The 20,011-nt window shown below is 43.6% G+C and overlaps 2 protein-coding genes across 3 annotated transcripts; both read right to left on the reverse strand.

Annotated features, from left to right (window-relative positions):
* Positions 1-5,100: 5,100 nt before the first annotated feature.
* Slc10a5 (solute carrier family 10 member 5) lies at positions 5,101-6,405 on the reverse strand. The gene has a single exon (XM_051199711.1). It carries the CDS (start codon positions 6,403-6,405, stop codon positions 5,101-5,103), a length of 1,305 nt encoding a protein of 434 aa, XP_051055668.1.
* A 2,461-nt stretch (positions 6,406-8,866) lies between these two features.
* On the reverse strand, positions 8,867-18,975 carry Zfand1 (zinc finger AN1-type containing 1). 2 transcript variants are annotated; one of them, XM_051196763.1, is made up of 8 exons: positions 18,904-18,975; positions 16,887-16,929; positions 16,136-16,175; positions 14,265-14,395; positions 14,092-14,183; positions 13,082-13,203; positions 9,974-10,129; positions 8,867-9,880 (listed from the first exon to the last, which is right to left on the reverse strand). In XM_051196763.1, the coding sequence occupies exons 1-8, from the start codon at positions 18,956-18,958 to the stop codon at positions 9,710-9,712; spliced, it is 810 nt and encodes a 269-aa protein (XP_051052720.1). In that variant the 5' UTR covers positions 18,959-18,975; the 3' UTR covers positions 8,867-9,709. The 2 variants fall into 2 exon arrangements, with proteins under 2 accessions (XP_051052720.1, XP_051052729.1); XM_051196772.1 differs by lacking the exon at positions 14,265-14,395 and having other exon boundaries at positions 18,926-18,975.
* Between the last annotated feature and the right edge of the window lie 1,036 nt (positions 18,976-20,011).

Consider the following 20,011-nt stretch of genomic DNA (forward strand, 5'->3'; position numbering starts at 1 on the left):
AAAGCAAAACAATCTTGTAGGGAGTTGTCTCCCAAAGTGTCCATTCAATGTCACATTTTGAGGAGTGCCCATACAATATCATGGGATGGCGGGTGGGGGGGGTCCAAGTGACCCTTAGGTAATAAGGTAGGTCAAGAAATAGTCTAAAGGCTAGGAAGGTGGGTGAGTGGATGGGGAACAAGAGCCCCAGGAAGGCTGAAATTAAACCAGTTTTGAAGACAAAGGAGCCAAAGATGTCTGTGTTAATTAAATCCAGGAAGTTAAGTGCTGTGCACATGGAATTAAGAAAAAAAAAAAAAATGCTGCAAAGGTAAAGAATTTAAGGCACAGATTAGGAATAATTTGCCCGATGTTATATGGGCAGATTTTAATGAATGCATGTATACTCAATTCTGACTTGGACATTCCTCGCTTTCTGTTACAGCATTCTGAGGGAAGAAAACTCTAGGTCTAAAAATGTAATTATAAAAGCAAAGGCGCCATTATTAACGTGCTGGGCTTCAGGGAGCGGAGAGGGTAACTGCGTGACTGGCCAGCTTTCTGCGGGCCACTGGGGACCTACCCACCACAGGCTTGACCAGACGCTAAGAAGGAGGGTTCCTATCACAGGGAAGCATGGAAGAGGTCCCTTCCAGAAAAGGCAGCCTTCTTTATAAAGGCACACTAACTCCACTTTACAACTGAGAGAGAGCAAAAAAGGGACACCGTGCTTCCTGTGTAAGCATCTGAAAGCCCCGCCTCACTGCCCAGGACGGAAGCACAGAGACACAGGGCAGATGCGCCAGCCTCTACTGGCCGAGGGTTCCTTTTCCTCTTTACTTGAGACAGGGCGGGCTTCAAACTCTTGACCACCTGCCTCAGGTTCCAGAACGCTGGCTGGAATTACAGGCACACGCCATCGTGACTACCTGTCTTGCACCCTCTCACACCTCGTCACCTTGCGACAGACCAACACTAGCAGAACACCCACCAGTTAGCTCCCCAAGACCATTTCAAAAGCTATCTACCATCGTCTCTTCAAGGAATTATCCATCTGAAAAGATAGCAACCAGCAGACATTTGCAGGAAAACTGCAGTTGCTACACGGCAATGACTCATTTGTAATGCATGGTACACCTTCTCAACCACTCTGAACGTATTTCTTGGGGGAAAGAGCCGGGGGCTGGTAAAACCCTGAAATTTACAGAGGTCCGGAAGAAGGAGGAGATAAGGGAAGTCAATCTGGTAAACAGCTGTTTGTGGGGTGTGGCGCAATAACGGAGAACTAAGAGGTCTGTGCGCTGAAATCCAAAAATACCATTAGCTACAGAGCTCAGACGCACTTTTTACCCTTGTTGGTCGTTTACCCCCCCCCCCCAAAAAAAGTGCCCTAGTTAGTCTATGCAACTGACCCAATAAACCCTTTTATTTCCAAGACCTCTTTGCCACACGACCACTTCGGGGAACAAACTGATACAGACTTAAAACTGTCTCGGTCCCGTGCAGCCAGCCAGCCGCTCCCGCTGCAAGGCATGCATGCATGCATGCATCAATGCATCACCGGACCTGGGCCTGCCCACCCCGTAACCCTGTGATTTCGAGACCCCGGGAGACTTGCCAGGGGCGTCCCAGCGGGCTCGGGCGCAGTCGGTCTCGTCCTGCGACGCAGAGCCTGGGAGATGGACGAGGGCGACCTGGCGAACCCGTTCGGCTATTTCCGGAGAGTTACGGCGAGCACGGCCGGGAGGAGGGCTCGGGCCAGCATCGGGGGTCCGGCTCGCCTGCAGCTCGCCGGGGCCTGCGCCTCGGACGCCCAGTAACGCTGCGCTGCGCTGCGCGGGGGTGCAGGGACCGAACGCACTCACCTCGCCGCGATGCTCAACTGCCGGGGTGGAAGGCTCCGCTTTCCCGGATGTAACGGGGGCTGCACCGACAGGAAGTCCCGCCCCTGCAAACCTGCAGGCCTGGCAGGAGACGTCCGGAAACCCCGCCTCCACGTCGGCGCTGCGCACGCGCGGGACTGTCAGCCTGCGCGTCCTTGGCGCTGCAGGGCTTGCTCTGGTTGGAGTTGGTGCGCTCTGGCGTTGAGCTGCGTGCACGTCCTGTCTTGGCTAAGAGTTTGCAGATCCGCGCTCTCGTCCTTATAGTTCATGTTTTTCTCCCATCTCCCTTTCTCCCGCCTTGCCCTTTGGTCACGGCTGCCATTGTGCAGCTCTTAATTTACTAAACCTGTACCAGCCGAGCCTAAATAAAGGAGATTTTTAAAGTTTTGAAAGTTGGCTGTCAGCACCGACTCCCTTCTCAGTAGTTCACTGAGATGCCGCCTATCCTTAGTTGAGGGTTGTGCTTCCCACCCACCCCAACCCTCAGTTCTAAGGGTAAAATCTGGGGTTCTGTAAATAGTATACGAGCACCTTATCGTTGAGCTGCCCTCCCAGCCATGGAATTTTAACAGTATCCCATTGTGTAGCCTAGGTTGGCTTCTGAAGTCCCTGATCCTCATGTCTTCATTTCCAGAGTTCTCGGGTTACAGGCAGCAGCAATCGTATTCTTACATGCTTAAACATAAGTGTTGCAACAGTTTCGTGAAGGCTCTCTTCATTACACAGATAACAAAACCGGAGCTTGGAGAAGTTAAGGGGTTAGCCCCAAACTCACACAGCACGGGCACAGCTCCCTGACTCCAGAGTTCACATACACAGAATACACATGGCTCAACCATGTCGCTCCATATGGGCAACAGAGGCTAGTATATGGTTCTTAAAACGTTTCCTTAGGAGAAATGGTAGGCAGGTGTGTTACTCTTAAATGGCAAACTCTACACACATGACCAACCCACAAGAGGACCACAGTGTCCTTGCATAATTGCTTGTGAATTCATTGCTTCTCTTGACTTAACCGAAAGACAAGAAAGTATTAATGATGTGCATCATGTCTCAGAGCTGAGTGGCAGGAATGGTGAATCCGACTTGTGAACCAAAACTTGTCTTTGCTGTTCTGAAGAATGTTACCTTAAAAAACTGATTTGGATCCCTCTATCAAATACTTCTTTTTAAGGCCCTCAAGAGCTAGGTTTTGGGGCTATCCATTGTCAACCATTTTAAAAATAAAAACCTTATCAAATGTATGCTGACAGGCATGGATATGTGAACAAATGGAATTCTCCAAGCATTTAAAGAAATATCCTCCTTAAGCCCTTTTTATGAGTGAGCGCTGTCCCGCTGACGTGGCAAGGCTGTTAAAATCAACGTAAGCATCTTGAAGTAAAATCAATGAAGGAATACATATAGGATTCCTTCACATCAAAGCCATTGCTAGCTTCCTATATCAGATGCGCAGGAACCTCAGTTTTGATTTGTTTTTTGTTTCCTGGTTTTTTCTTTCTTTGTTTCTTTGTTTTATATGGCAGCCTCCGATGCTTCATAGAACTGTTATTACCAGGCAACTCAGGTTTTTTTCAGCACAAGCAGTCATTCTGTTGCCAAGTGATTTCTGAAGGTCAAGTGCACGACAGTATTTGATGTTCTGATTCCATTATGGCAGCGATCCAAGCTGGTGCCACAAAATGCAAAACCCTGTTACCGAGGGTGTGAGAGTTGGCTCTGATGGTTGTAGAGAACCTCCATACTCCATGACAAGAGAAAGACTCTTGAGATGATGGGGAAATTTTAAACACACACACACACACACACACACACACACAGAGAGAGAGAGAGAGAGAGAGAGAGAGAGAGAGAGAGAGAGAGAGAGAGATGACACCTCTCTGGGTTTCACAGATTTGAAAACTCAGTGTCCTAAGGTTGATCATAGAGCACAAGTAGAAAGGCAGGTTTCCTGGCTTGCTATTGGCAAATTATGTTCATTAAGCGGTGCCTAAATTAAGTTTGTACTATATAAATATGCCTATATTTTGAGCCTCTGAATGGACATTTCTGTTAAAAGGAGTCCAATATTCCAGAAGGCGATCATTGTTTTGAAGGGCAGGATAGCCATCCACCATCAAACCATCAGCTTGGTCTTTTATGAATCTTGTTTTTTATACACTGGACTTAGTGACATACGAAAGAACAGATTTGTCTATCTTTTATCAGTAGGAAACAGAAGTTCCATGTACTACAATACTATAGGCAAGAACACCAACAGGAAAATATTAAAGGTTTAGGCTCCAAACATAGCTGTCTAATGGATATTTCAAACCACTAGTATGTATCTGTCAGTGTCAACAGCATTAAATTCCGGTGATAAATTCCTACCCCAGGGAATAGGAGCTTTATGTTCATAGCAAATGGGCTTCACTACAGGGAAATTATGCGATCCAAGTTAGACTTTTATAGGATTCGTGTGATTGACCGGAGTTAAAAGACAGAAACCAAAGCCAGTTTGGAAAGGGTTGGGGAAGCAGTAACAGCCCTGGGAATGGGAAGGAGGCTGGATGAACTGTTTCACAGTAACAAGGTTGACTGCTCTTTAAGAAGGACAGATGAAGGACAAGACATCCTTTCCAGATAAGCGGTAGTGCCTTTGGTGGGGAGTACAGAAGTCAGAAGCGCATGTGGCTGTGGAAACAGAGCTTCCGTATTTATTCAAGACATGCTGCTTCCAAGTGAGCTAGTGGGAATTCCAGAGAGGAATAGCATACTTATTCCCTGGGTCAACATTTTCTACCTATCGTAAGGACTTTCTTTCCTTAAAAACTTAGGATATATACAAGTCACTGGTTATTTCCATTGCTGTTTTTCATTAAGAGACTGTAAAATCTTTACCAAACTAACACACTGCCAGGGTACTCAATCCCCCTTCCCAATATGTGCTGTAGTAGTCACTAGGTGATTATTATGGGTAACATATGTGTGTGTTCTATATATGTGTTGTATAGAATATATATGTGACCATATATGACACGTTAAACATACATGTGTGTAACATATTATACACACCTATGTGTTACACACACCAATATATAAAGCATACACATAAAAGTATTAGTAGAAATAACCTCCCCACCTCCCACGTGATACTTTTAACCAGATGAAAGGTGGCTTTAGAGCTGGCATTATTTATGCATAGTTTGAATTTCCCACAGCATTTCATCCAGGGCAAGAATTAGGAATGCTGTAAGTTTTAGACTAGAAGAGTCCTTTTTGTTTCTGTGCTAAGGATTCCTCTTTTCTTGCCCTTGTGGACCAGAAGGAGTAGCAACATTTCACATCCAGAACACATGGCTACTGTAAAAGGAGCTACAGAGGCTTCATAGGCCTTGGACTGTGAAAAGGAGAGCTGAATAATGGCCAGGGCTAAGAAACTATTCAACATCCCGCATTCGATAGCAACCGTTTTGCAAACAGGAAGAGGCTGCATAGAGACTCTAGCAAAGGAATAGCCAAACAAAAAGCCTAGAGCAGGGACCAAAAGCCCCAAAAGAAGCACATCCAGGTTGGCCATTCTCAGAAATACCAACCCCATCCTGAAAGCCAAACAGATCCCTACAAACGTTAAAGTCAAGCTCAGAGGCCGGACTACTCTCTCTAAACAGACCGCTTTCCCGGGTGTTCTGTGCTTAATGACTATGCCAATCGATATTGGTGCGAGGATGAAAAGGAGCGTAGACACAATCTTTAACACAGGAACGTGAAATACGCCTGGCAATCCCAACAGCCTACTGTACAGGTAAGAATTGAGAGGCATCATTACCAGAGCCAGGGATGTTGATGTGCAGGTCATTAGAATGGCCAGAGTGACATCTCCTTCTAGAAGGAGAGCGAAAACATAACCCCCACCTCCTCCTGGACATGTGCAGGTCATTACAAATCCAAAAGTCTGTGCTTTGGGCAATCCCAGAATCTGAGACAAAAGAAAACCACAGAATGGCATAAGAAAAAACTGGATAGCTGCCCCAATAATCACGGGCAAAGGTCTCTTCCATGCTGTTTGAAGCACCTGGAGTTCGATCTTGCAGCCAAGGGCACATTTATTTAAAAGGATCATCAATAAAACAAGCATCAAAGTATAGCAGCTGACATGCATGGGAGCCTGGAAGAGGCTGTCTTCTGCCTGTCGGAGCACTCTGACTTTAACATTCTTTATCTCTTCGATGAGTGTTTTTTGCCTACCTTTGGCATCCCAGAGTTGGATGGTCAGATTGGTCTCTCCTGGGAAGGTCATTAGGCTGATGGTAAAGTCTGTGGTGCCTAGCAAAGTCTTGGTCACATTCACCACCCGCAGCACCTTCGGATCCTCTAATTTCACAAAGAGGTAGCTGGAGTCAGGCCGTTTGCCTTTATAATGGGACCTTACAACGACAGTTTCTTCTGTCTTTGCAAACAACAGAGTTTCTGTATTTTGTAGATTCAGAAAACTGAGAAATGACTTCCTCGTTTCTCCTGGAGTCACCAACAAAAGTAGGATTAGAAAAGATTTTCCAAACATTTTTAACAGTTAGATAAACCCTACGTGGCAACTTCGGGATTTTTTTTTTTTTTTTTTTCAAAAACAAAAGGCTGTTTTTTTTTTTTTTTTTTTTTTTTTTTTTCCTTGCAGGTCTTCCGTGGCAGGAGGCATAAATGTGAGTTAGGTAACAGCTGGGGTTTGGTGGGTCAAGGTCCAAGAGGAGGAACTGTTGTACTTTAAACAGATATAAAGCTATCTGGTGAGTGATACAAGCAGTTTAACTTGTAGTTAGGGAAACTCACAAATAATCCCTAGCATGTATCACCACCACAAACAAAAACCTAATCTCTCTCCCAGAGTTCCTTGTAACCCAAGGATAAACTCTTACAGTTATTATTATTATTTTAGTTTTCTTTCTTCCTAAGGAAAATAATAAAATAAAAGCAGCCAGGAGGAGAAAAAAAAATCTAAGATAGATACTAGCTAACACTTGAAGATCATTATTCCTACTACATTAAGTCAGACGCAAAGGGCCTATCTAGGCAGTGTGTGGTGGGGACGGGGGGGGGGGGGGAGGGTTTAGGGACAGGAAGAGGGAAGGGAGACAGAAAGAGAGAGTGAAAATGAGTGTATGGAAGAAGCCAGTTAGCTCAAAGACTGGAAGCCCCTTCCAACCAAGACTGTCTTCTAACTGAATATGCCCGGAAAAATAATGCTCTGAACAGGCACCGCTGAACTCCTAACCCTCCTCAAGTCCTACCCACTTCGCCTGTGGAAACTCTCTTAATAAACCATCTCCTTTCCAGCTGCCATCCAAGTGTCTGTCTGTCCCTAATCCAATTCCTTGTTCAGGGACACATACAATTGGAAGCTGAAGAAGGCTCTGCATCCTGATTCACACCTATTAGGACTCTGTATTAGGACTCTGGGGTCCTAATCGGAAAGCCAGTTACCAATCGAGGAACAACTTTGTACTCTTGAGGATAGTCACGTGGCTGCCATCAGTGGCTGCAATGGCTGGCCTTGAACATCCTCGACGCTTAGTCGTTTTCTGGAGTTCCAGGGGAATTCTATCAGGCAAAACAAACCCTGGTACTGTGCTTGGTGTCTGTATGTAGGAAAACGTCTGGCATGGTCAGCAGGTTAACTTGAAAACCTAAGTAGGTGGTTAAAGGCTAGGTGGTACTCGGCATTTGGAATTCCACAGCGGAAAGGTACTGACGTTAATTCTAATGCTCCTGTTTTTCTTAGTAACATGACTCACTAGCACAGCTGTTGGCATGGGTGTCAGTCAGCTGACCCAGGCGTGCCGCGCCGTGACTGGCTGAGGAAAAGCACTCCACAAACTCAGCTGTGTATTTCCCAAATGAGGGGAAGCCACACAGTAAAAATTCAAGTCAACTCCCCAGTACTACAAATGTCTACTTGTGTGTGTTGGAATAAAAAGTAATGAGCACCATCATGGCATTTTGGGTCTGATGGATTTTTAAGAGGGCTGTGTCTTTCAAACAGAGTTGGCTGTCGTTCATTCCTTTCCATGTAGAACGTTAAGAAAAATAAGACACATTTACCAGTGGCGAGGACAGGGACTAGGATTAAGCTCCGCTCAGTGACCACAGTAAAATTCCAAAGGAATTTTCTTAGGGACAGAGTTGTCACCATGAACCTCTGGCTGGCTGTCCTGGAACTCACTCTGTAGATCAGTCTGGTCCTGACCTCACAGAGATCCACTTTCTGCCTGCTGGGATGAAAGGCGTGAGCCACCACACTCAAGTGTGCCAAGTGACAGAAATGCCCGATACTGACGCTAAGGCAGGGGTGGCAAGTTTAAGGTGTACTTACTGTTGTAGGTAACCCCCTGGATAGCCTTGTCCCTTTTGAATGATCAAAGAGAGAAGACACGTTTTCATCCTTCGTAGGTTTCAATTCCTGCCAGCCTTATTTACCCTCCCCTCAGTAGGTATTATTTTTCTGGCATATTTCGTTTTCATTCAATTATATGTGCTTGTACCTGTTGTGTACAGGTAATTGTGACCACTGTATAGTACTGGTCCGTGGTATTAAAACTTTCTGGTATCTCAAAAAACAAACAAACAAACAAACCAAGCCACATGAAAACCAAAACAAAACCGATTTCTGATATGTGGATTTTTAAAAGATTATTTCTATCACTAGGTTAATAGTTTCCAATAAAACAGCTACTGGGACATAGCTATACTCTCTATTCAGTTATTTTCAACTGGCATTACAACTTTGTATGTCAGCTCTAACTATATGCATAAATATCTTCATCGTGCCTATACTGGCAATTAGGTATTAATCTATCAAGTAGGTATGCAAGTAACTATGAAAAGGGATGAATTCAGAACCTTCTAAAAGCCAGAAGTTGCCACCTTTTATCACATGGCCCTGAAAAAGATGGAGCTGAAGATGACCAAAAGAACATACTGTATATTCTTTTAATTAAACCCAAAGTCATAAAAATTGGCACAGAAGGGGGGGCAATTAAAAATACTTTATTTCCTTCTCTAGTGTAGCCTTCATCCACTATAGATAGAACGCATCCGTTCTCCTCAGGTGTAGACAAAAAGCATTCCCCATAGGAGTCACTACAATTTGCAGGTAAAATGCAATAATTTTTGGTGTATGTTTTGCTTCGGTACAATGAAAGAGACTGTAGCAAAGTCAGTCCACTCACGGCTCTTCTCATGTGTAATATATTCCTACCAACAAGAAGGTGACTCCTACAGGAGAAAATTCTTTACCAGAAATGTATTCCGTGTAATTACACGATAACTTTCCCTTCTTAGGGTCGAGGTTTCTTATCCAAACGCCTGGAAGACTGAATGAGAGGAAGCCTCAGATTCTGCCATTCCTGTGCACATATCAGCCCCTGTGTCATCAGTTAGGTACACAGCAGGCTGGTTCCTGGCCCTGCAATCAGTTAGATTTAACCGCAGGGCTTTCTTACAGCAAAAGCACGGGAGCACCTGCCATCTGCGGCTTCCTCTGCCACAAGAATGGAAAAATCACAAAAAGAAGGGTGTTGTTAGAGCCGGACCTTGGTTGGGGTGAAGGACGTACAGCATAACCCGCAACAGCATAACCCACAAACAGCAGTAAAAAACAACACATTGCCATGACCATCGATACACAGTTAAACTTTAAAACACAAAACCCGGAACTCAGTAGAAAACTACTGATGTAAATTGCTACCTAATGGAAATAAATTATATATTAAAAAAAGCAACTTTTAGAGTTTTAAAAGACACCTGTGGTAAAAGAAACCGACTATACAGACAGATTTCTGCTTGCAAAAATTCTGCCTCTAATCCTTGATTGATTATTCCAAATAAGACTCAATGTCTTTTACAAACTGCTCGTCATCGTTAAGGTACTCCAGGATAACATTTCCTCCGTTATATAAAGGGTTGTCCTCCTTAGTGATCCACGCTTCCAAAGTGTGATCCAGGGGCAGGGCTTCTCCTGAAGGGATGTGACACAGCCTCAGCTTCTGCTGAGAGACACACAAACGTCACAGTGGTTAATGACGCACACACAGACACATTCCTGGACCTACGGGAGGGACGGTGACTGCACACGTTACCTTCGCCGTCAGCTTGTTGTTCTCATTTCTAAGGCTGGCTAGAGAAGCTGCGACGTCCACGACCTTTCCAATGCTCCATCGGAGGCAGAAGAACATAGCTTTGCTTTTCTCTTTGTTCCCCTTCGGTAAGTAAACCTGAAAGTAAATTCTTTCTGTCTGTGTAAGCAAAAGTTAACATGAGATTAGACACCTGAAATGAGACATTTCCCTTAAACAGTATAATGATGTAAGTTCTAGAGAGAAAACCAGTCATGCAACCCATCTAATTAACTGCATGTGCTAAGGACCCCAAACCCGCCTAGGATCTGTGCGATGACAGCTGTGTGATCCTGGGGCAGTAGGAGCTCTCTATTTTCTGGGTTGAGTTCCAGTGATTCAGACTTGGACTGTAGGCTTCCCTCACGCCCCTCAGCCACTCCTGACTTAAGAAGGAGCTCAACACGAACAGAGAGACATCAAGAAAATGGATGCATCATTCAAGAACATCAGAACACCTACACATGGGCCCCCTGTTGCGTTCCCTTCTGAAACAAACTGGTTTCTTCTGTACTCCTTGGAATCCTGTCATTCTCAAGACAAGGCTTCTGATACAAAACACTTGTTTGCATGTGGAAGACTGTACTGTTTATTGGAGGCAGCAAGATTTTTGAGAACAAAGAAAGTGAAAATCTAAAGTACAATAAAACCCCAGAAAAATACTTTATTAATAAAACAGAGGTTCAGAAATAGGATCTCTACCATAATCTGTCTTCACAGGTCAACTCCTGAACAATAAAAATGCTGCTCTAAGTAAAACACCTACCTCTAAAGGAAAATGTTGGGGAACAATCGGAGTAATCTTAAGAAATAACACAGTGAAAACTGTTCCCATCTCAGCAGAAAGGAAATCAGATTTGTTGGAGGTCAGTGGGATATAGTATAGATAAACAAAACAAAAAAAAACTTGCAAAGAAAAATAGAAAAAGCCTAAGTGCTGGTCTACTTCCAAACGCAGGAAAAGTACAAGATGAAAATGTAAAGCAATCAGGAAACTGAAGTAAGAGGTTCATGAGTTTGTAAACTTAACAACAGCTTGGGAGACCCAGTCTCTGAATAAATAACGGTAAAGGCAACAAAATACATAAGAAAAGGCAAAAACAAACCCTCAGGTTGTCGGGGCTTCAGAACAGGTAGTGCTGGCTAACGGTGGCTAAGTGGGAAGTAAATGGAGATAAAGTCATGGCTGTCGGGTGCTCATGGCCTACCGAGAGCCTGGGGTGGGACTCTCCGTATCTTATGGGCCTCCTTACGATTTATTTTTCCTTAACTAACAATTCTAGGGAGACTGGAATCTACAGAGCAGGCTAAAGGACTGAGTGCTGAGCGCTGGCCCGTGAGCCTGCCGACTCACGTCAGGACAAGTCACAGAAGCATATCTGTTCCTCCTTGACTGCACAGCACTCATAGCTCAATGGCTGCAACAACCTCGGAACCTCTCCAGAGCAGAAGCATCACTCGGCTCAAGCTTAGGTTTGAGACTGATGCTCTGGAAAAGAGTAAACTACCAGGAGAGGCTAGGAAGTAAGGGAGAAAAATGCAGAAGTCCCTTAAAGACAAGATGAACTTGTGGATTCAATAATCGTATCTGTTGAAACAAAGAAATGAACATAACAGAAATCTAAAAGAACATTAAAGTAAGTTACTTGGGATGTAGTGAAAGACATTATGTAATATTTCCCATAAAAGTGAGCATGCTATAAAATGAAAACAGGATGTAGTAGCCAAGAAGCCAAAAATATGACTTCTAAAATAAGAAAGTCAAACCAAGTAAATTTCTGTCATCCTAAATTAAAGGCTTAATTAATGAGAAGGTGAGTTTGAAGGTCACCTAGAAGGCAGCATAAAGGGACACAAAAAGGAATTATAGATTCCTGGGGCAGCCTGGACTACATAAGAACCTATCTCAGAAAAAGAAAATAATCAAAGAGGAGACAGAATCAGCCGAGCGTTGGTGGTGGATCTCTGTGAGTTCAAAGCCAGCCTGGTCTACAAATCAACTTCCAGGACAGGCTCCAAAGCTACACAGAGAAACACTGCCTCGAAAAACAAACCAAAAAAAAAAAAATAAATAAATAAAAAAATAAAAGAGAGAAAGAGTCAGTATGCATCAGCAGGAAGATGGCAAAAAGTCACCTCACACATTCCATGGAATACGATGCACACCAGCGGTAACAGGTTTTTTTTTCTAGTAGGCAATGGGCTTACATACAGAGATGACTACATAGTCTATCTGAAACATACCCGCTTTTATTTACAGCCCTTACCACTGGACATTTATAAATATTATGTGTACGTTCACAGACACACATGTAACATGCTGTGCTGGTCAGTTTTACTGAATTTACACAAACTAGAGACATCTGGGAAGAACCCTTAACTGAGGAATTGCCTCCATCAGACTGGCCTGTTGGCACGTCTGTGTGGCCTTTTCTAGACTGCTAACTGATGGTGGAGGGCCATTACCCTGTGGGCATTGCCGTCCTTCCAGTCTTGAGTTCATGACCTGATGTTCCTCATGGACACGGAGGCTGAAATAAACCCTTTCCTCCCCAACTTGGTTTTGGTTAGTGTTTGGTCACAGCAGGAGAGAATCAGGGACACATATAAATGGCTAAATTGTTAATTAATGAATCCGTATTAAGGTATATAATCTGAGTCTTTTTCCTGGCACTCGCTCTGTAGCTTGGGCTCTTGAGTCACCTCAGTCTCCTAGGTGCTAGGATTTTAAAGACAGCGTCTAGAGAGGCTTCCCCTCCTACACACTTGGGTCTTCAATGGAGAACAGGTGTGGATAACAATGCACTGAATAAATCTGAGAGTCGAACGACAGAATAATGTGTAGCTGTTGAATGAACTAGACCATACCTCGAGTACAGATAAATCCTAAAACCAGGATGCAAAGTGGGGGAAAGAGGGCTATGTGTGGCTGGTGGCCATCTCTACAAAGGGGAGAGAACGCAGCAGTATCAAGCGTTTACACAGACTCTGCGGCACGGGATCTTCAGTTGTATTCAGTGGAAGGGAGGAAGGGATGGAGACTGAGGCGGCTTGACAGGCTGGCTTTTTCACCTGCGGCAGTGACTTATCCCCCTGGGCATGCATCTTTAGCTTCATCAGCGACACCTTTGCGGCCGTTCCGCTGGTTTTTGCACCCTTCCGGCTTTTACTTGCTGCCCCTCCTGTCTTGGAGTCTACGGAGGAAAGACGTGTAAGCATGTGAGCGCATTCTCAACCCAGGGTCCAGGCTTTCTTTCCTTTTTTTCTTCTCTTTCTTTTCCTTTCAGTCCTTTTCTCTCGTCTTGAGACAAGGTCCCCCGTGTAACCTCGGCTGGCTTGGAGCTCCCTGGGACCCACCTGCCTGTGGTGCCTGTGGTGTGGTTCCGGACCATGCCCAACTTTACCATTTCGTCACACATGAATTGCACAGCACAGCTCTGTTCAATATATTTACACGACTAGACCACTTCCAGTTCCAACAAAGGCCCCACCCTTAATATGGAGTAAAAGTCCTACTGAACTAACATAGTGCCAGAGAAGCTAAGCTAAGTCACAGCCATGCTCTTTCCTGATGCCTCATACCTTCATCGACATTCACAGCCCAGCCAGGTAGCCGTGGCAGAACGTGTTCTGTAGACAAAGCAGTCTATCATGCCAATCTCATCTACAATTTCTTGATTTTCACTGGTCAGGAAGGCTTTGTACAAAATAATATTATTAAAATGCACGTTCTTGGGCCTACAGAGATGGTTCAGCTCTTACGAACACTGGCTACTTTTCCAGAGGATTTGGATTCAATTCTCAGTCCCCATGTGGTTCTTAGCTGTGTATGAAACTACAGTTCCAGGGGATCTGAAACCCTGTCTGGCCTCCAAGGGTACCAGGCATGCAGGCAATACACAGATAATACACATCGGCAAAACACCCATGCAAATAATTTAAAAATAAATAAAGTTTTAGGAAAGAATGCAAGTTCTTACACGGGGGAAGCTAACCGGTGGTCAGACTTAAGAGGCAGGAACAGTGGAGAAAGACTCGCTCACCGGGGATCAAAGCGGCCACACCAGCTTACCAGGACTCACCAATAATGTCTCTGACAAGCTTCTGTGTGGCAGCCATCCGAGGCTTTGGGAGCTCCAGTTTCTCACACCCATGATCTGACTGATGACGGTGTCTACAAGCAACAGAGGAGTTGTCACTCTCTCATGCACAACCCAACAGTGGCTCAAAGCTTGAGCGGTCTAGGTGATGATACCTCAGGCAAAAGTTCTTCTCACAATAAGGACATATCACTGCCACGAGCTCCACTTCGGGACAGTCCTTGAATGAACACGAGTAAGATTTGTGATCATCTGTCTTCTTCGGTGTCTCCTTGATTACATTCACCTAAAACGGTAAGGGGGAGGTGGATAGGGGAACACGGCACTGTAGTCCTCATTTAAAACATCCCCCAGGTCATTTTGGTTTAAGTTTACTAGATGACGTTATATGTTCTCACATACAAATTACAAGGGGTGTTTGAACGAGAAATGATTGCTATGATTATTGTTCCACTTTGTCATAACTTTTCTAACGTGTTATAATTATGTTTTAAGTTTAATTAAAATGAGTTTTCAGTTTCTCCATGTTTTTAGTGGAGACTGGGTCTTACTATGTAACACTCCAGCTGCTTCTGAATTATTTGCAGGATTTCTATTTCGGCCTCCTGGGCGCTGCAGCCACGGGTGTACCGCTGCGCCTAGGTTATTGCCTACAGTTTTACTCTCTCTGCTTTGAAACACTGTCACACAAAGATGCCCAGGAAGTCAACTCATCAACCCATAACCACTTCCTATGCCAGCCTTAGGCGATGAACGATTTAGGACACAGAACCTTCAAACATCACACCTGTAACACGAGTCAGTTTTCAAAATCATATACTAATTCCCATGCTGTGTGGAATATTTTATTATCAGGAAACATTGCATCAAAACACAAGAGTTTCTTTCTTTCTTTTTTCTTTTTTTGGAAGGGGAAAAAGAAAAGGAACAGACTAGCCACATTATTGGGCATAGAGTAGCTAGATCCATAGAGTTAAGTAAATCTAAGAAAATGATTGCTTGAAATCGGTAACCACAGGAAAAGTCATTGTATTTATGGTAGGAACGCCTATTATAATTAAAAAACCTAAATTGCCTTCAAAACTTGCTGCAATGACCTAAAGGTAAAATCATTTTTACTTGAAAATGTATCTGATAACTAATGTAAGAGCTATCATCAAAATCAAATGGTATCATAAGGAAAAAAGTCAGAGGGCCAGATGTATCTGTTTTCTAAAAAAATATAGATGAATTTACTATAACTCTACATATAATACATTCTTTCTTACACACATTCAGTCTTACACAATACTAGCAAATTAGGCAATTTTCACTTTCCTCAAACAGCACACACAGAAGGGTCAGATGGGGACTGCCAACCTTGGTTTTTTATGTGAGAGAGCGAAAGCGAATATTGTCCCGTAGAGCTTCGGTGAATGGAGGCAGGGATAAACCAACAAGCTACAGGCTGGGGCTTCCATTTCGGGGAACTAACTACCTCCCTTTCCCTGTCCTGACTTGGAGGCAGGTGGCCAACCAGCATCCGAACACCAGGCTTTGGGAAACTGTTCCAGGCTTCCTCAAAAGACCCAGCTGGCTCCCCCTAAGCTTCCTCCTTTATGAGGAGTGAGAGGGTGGGATTCTGGTTTCTGTCTTTGGCTCCGCCTCTCAATCTATTCGCGTCTGCAATCAGTGACACCAGTGACAATGAACGCTACCACGATGGGAGCCGTGGCCCGGGAGGGCAGTATGTTGTGGGCACTGAGGCCAGGCTGAATCATGCAGAGCCTGCTGCTATGAGTGGACTTCCTAAGCAGAAGCGTTAGGAGTTAAGATGATGAGGGTAAAAATGTGTAAAATGGCAATCAGAGCAAATTTTCCTCAAAGAGAAAAATATCATAAATGCGGCAAAAGATTCTTTACATATATATAATTCATTTAGGATGCTTAATATCCGGTATAATGACTAGCTTAAGTCTAATCAAATTCTAAAAGAACATGAATACAAACATATAAATTATGTCAGATTAGAGAAAATTAAACATACCTCAGGACAACCATGAGAGTCCCTGCTTCTGTGTTCAAGGCTTAAATGATTAAAAAAAAAAAAGTGTTTATTTAAATGCAAATCAATTAATTCACTTAATGATAAATGAAGTACTATGGGCTATTTAAACGCGCACATTCTTAAGGCACATTATGCTCACTACACTATCGACTTTCATGAAAAAAAAAGCCAACTGAAATCCACAGAAAGGAGTGTCTAAATGTTTACCCACAACCGAGTAAAACAATACACCACTCTAGTTATCTTTAAAGTGCACGCAAACTTCCGTTAAATGAGGGAATGCAATGTCAAGGCATGACTCCTCAAATCCTCGGATTGTACACAGGTCACATTTGCAAGTGATGTGTGCAATGCACTATCCATTTTAAGAATATTATAGGTTGGGCTCTTTTCATCCGTTAATTAAAATAATCATGTCTAACTTTCTAAAAAGCTATATTCTTTACATAGGGACAATGATTTCTCATTGTAAATTGTGATACTTAATCTTAAAATCTACATTTATGACTATATTTCTTGGAACTTAAAATATTAATAACATAATATGTAAAACTAGTTAGCTTGTGTTTTTCACAAGTCATCACAATGCTAAAATAAACATCAACTGTCAATGGCTAAAGTTAGAACCAGTTAAAAATCATTCTTATTTTCAGAAATTAATCCCACACTGACATTATTTTCAAATCCTACTTAAAAAACAAAAACACCAAAAACTAAAAACTAAACTTACCAAAATATTCCTGAACAACCATCACATACAAATGGAAGGAAATCTAAAATCAGAGGAGAATACGGTGGGTACTGGTCAGTATCTGACATTGATTTAGTTTTCTCATACAAAAAGAAAGCTACTGGCCAATTCTATAAGCAAAATTTTCTTTTGACTGTCCCTTTGTAGCAAGTCACTATGAAATCTCTATTAAGCAAAAACTGCCAAATTTTCAACTCTAGGAAAAAGTGGCTGAATCAACGGGGGGTAGACGTTACTCATAACAACTGTTAAATCATAAAGCCACTGGCTATTTTGGTGGTCTTTTTCTTCTTTGTTTTGTTTCTGAGATTTACCTGGTGTTTGTTTTTAAGGACCATACATGAGAGTCTGCATTTGGCACAAAAATTCTGACTCCACATCAATCAAGCAATATTAAGTAGATCACCTAATATTAAAGCCATGGATGTAATATATACTATGTAGCTATGTATTTCTATCTATGTATATATATATATATACATATATATACACACACATATATGTATACACATATATATACATATATGTGCATATTGTGTATCAACCTGATCTGCATTTACATCTATCATACCTTATTAGTTATTTCATCCTAATACTGTCTACACTCATGTGTTTTGGAAAAGTTATACAAGTATCAATTCTCAGATAGGGAAACTAATTCTCAGATAAAGGTAATTAATTTTTTTTAAAGATGTATTTATTATGTATACAGTGATGTATGTATCCCTGCATGTCAGAAGAGGGCACCAGATCTCATTACAGATGGTTGTCAGCCACCATGTGGTTGCTGGGAATTGAACTCCCGGACCTCTGGAAGTACAGCCAATGCTCTTAACCTCGGATCCACCTCTCCAGCCCCCAATTAATCTCTCTCTCTCTCTCTCTCTCTCTCTCTCCTTTTTTTTTTTTTTTGTGGTTTTATTTTTTTGTTTGACACAAGGTCTCACATGGCCCAGGATGGCCCATACTCCCACTTTTTCAGACTCTATAGAGTAATGCAATCGTGAGCCACCACACCTGACTTAATCACTTTCTAAATTGGTGTCACTATATATATATATATCAAGTAGCCACATGAAGCTAAATACGCCAATCATAGTACTTTCACAATGAAAATCACAAGGTGCAGCTCAGTCCCCTCTGAAGAAAACTGACAGTCTAGACAATGAAAAGGGGTTGTGTGTAAACAAAAGGGAGCCCAGAGGAAAGCCTGCTTGCAGACTGGGCGGAATAATACTCCCCTCTGCTGAGAAGCGCCTGATGAACTGTCACCATTGTTGCTAAAGAAAGCATGAGCTTCAGTTTGATACCGAGAAGTCAGAGACACGCGCGAAACTGAAACATAAAAATCTACACAACTTTCCTATCTTTTTTTAAAAGATTTATTTCATGAGCGCGTGCGATCTTGTGATTTGCCACACATGTGGAGGTCAGGGGACAGCTTTTTGGGACTCAGTTCTGTCTATCTCTCCACCAAGGCAGGTTCTCTCTCGTTACTCCTGCCAGGGCCCTCTGCACCCATGAGCCTCCTGTACCATGGCCACTGCTGATGTCTCCCAGAGAAATCTTTACTCACTGAGCCATCTTACTGTCCCATTATGTCTCTTTTCAATGCAAAAATAAATAAATAAATAAATAAATAAATAAATAAATAAATAAAATGTTTGCTATTTTGAGAGTTACGAGTGATCGTTCAAGGAAGCCCAAGAGAAAGGGTTATGATCAAGACAGTTTCCTAGCATCTGTTATCCCCCACTTAAGGTCTGCAAGATCTGCAAGGTCAGCAAGGTATGCGAGATCTGCAACGTTTGCAAGATCTGCAAGGTCTGCTCGTAGGATCTGGGCGGGAACCGAGGGGCCCCAAAGGCAGGGGAAGCAACAGCAAAGCATCACCGCTCCGCCCCGCCCCGCGTCCTCCCTCACCCGCCGCCACCGCCCCGGCCGTCAGGACCCGGCCCAGGTCTCCCGTGGCCGGGGATGCGGCTTGCAGGGTCACCTCGCTGCCGGCAGTGCTGCACCTGGCAGTGCTGCCCGACGTCCAACTCCGCCATCTTTCCACCGCCGCAGGGGCGGGGTAGGGCGGGGCTGCGTGAGGGGCGGGACGTGCGTGAGGGCGGGGCAGCGCTGCAGAAATCAACCTGCAGCGTGCAGAACCCGGGGACCGGACATGCATGCGTGTGGGGAGGAGCTGCAGAAATCAACCTGCATCCTGCAGGATCCGGGGACGGATCGTGCGTGCGTGCGGGGCGGGGCCTGGTGCAGAGAGTCTGCGGTCTCAGGGCTGGGGCGAGAACGCCCAGCGCTCAGTTCCTGCATCCCGCAGCCTCACGAAGATTCCTCGTGTGCCTTAGCGACTGTAATCCCAGTTACTACTGACACTGTCTGCATGACTCAGTTTGAAGTGAATGCACCCACAGTGGACGCATTAGGCCTTCGTTTGTTGGTTCGTTTTGCTCTAAAGGTTTCTTTTTCTCGTCTTATGTATTTCAGTTCTGATACAAAAAATATATATGTATCCATATATATATGTATGTATGTATGTGAATGTATGTGTATATATGTGTATACATACACACACATACATACATACATACATATCCATCCCAAAGTGCTTTGTGGGGTAGGCAGGGATGTCATTCCCCTGGCAAGATACTGGACACCGCTCAGAGTGGATGACTGACGAGCAACTGCACTCATGACAGCAACCCGGAAAGTATCCACTGTCTCCCATGTGACTTAAGAGATTTCCCCCAAACAACATTCTCCTGGAGGGTAAAGTGGATATGATTGCCACACACCATACTTTTTCAGCGCATTCTGGGTGTCTTTAGGCTTGTGCACCAAGCCCCCAAGGTTTCTTAAATCTAAGGCTCAACAGTTCACCTGGTTTTTATTAATGTTTTATTTCAGCTGGAGTTTCTAGAATTGTACTGTTCTTAAATGTTCTAAATAGGTGGTGAATATATATCTCATCAATCCAATCATAACAGAAAAAAAAAAAATCAGCTCTTAAGGATCTCACTGAGCATTAGCTGGTCAGAATAACCCAGACTGAAATTCAGCTGCTCGTATCCCTGACTCTCTTTTTCTGATTTTTCTTTACA

The sequence above is a fragment of the Phodopus roborovskii genome, unplaced genomic scaffold, assembly GCF_943737965.1.
Source record: "Phodopus roborovskii unplaced genomic scaffold, PHOROB, whole genome shotgun sequence".
NCBI lineage: Eukaryota > Metazoa > Chordata > Mammalia > Rodentia > Cricetidae > Phodopus > Phodopus roborovskii.

Bases quoted from the DNA above. Each gene is read 5' to 3' on its own strand.
- Zfand1 (XM_051196763.1), bottom strand. From the start codon at position 18,958: ATGGCGGAGTTGGACGTCGGGCAGCACTGCCAGGTGCAGCACTGCCGG. The intron at 14,396-16,135 runs GTATGTTTAATT...TTACCGTTTTAG, and splicing joins ACTCTCATGGTTGTCCTGAG to GTGAATGTAATCAAGGAGAC. The intron at 13,204-14,091 runs GTGAGTCCTGGT...TTTCCTCCGTAG, and splicing joins GCTTGTCAGAGACATTATTG to ACTCCAAGACAGGAGGGGCA.
- Slc10a5 (XM_051199711.1), bottom strand. From the start codon at position 6,405: ATGTTTGGAAAATCTTTTCTAATCCTACTTTTGTTGGTGACTCCAGGA.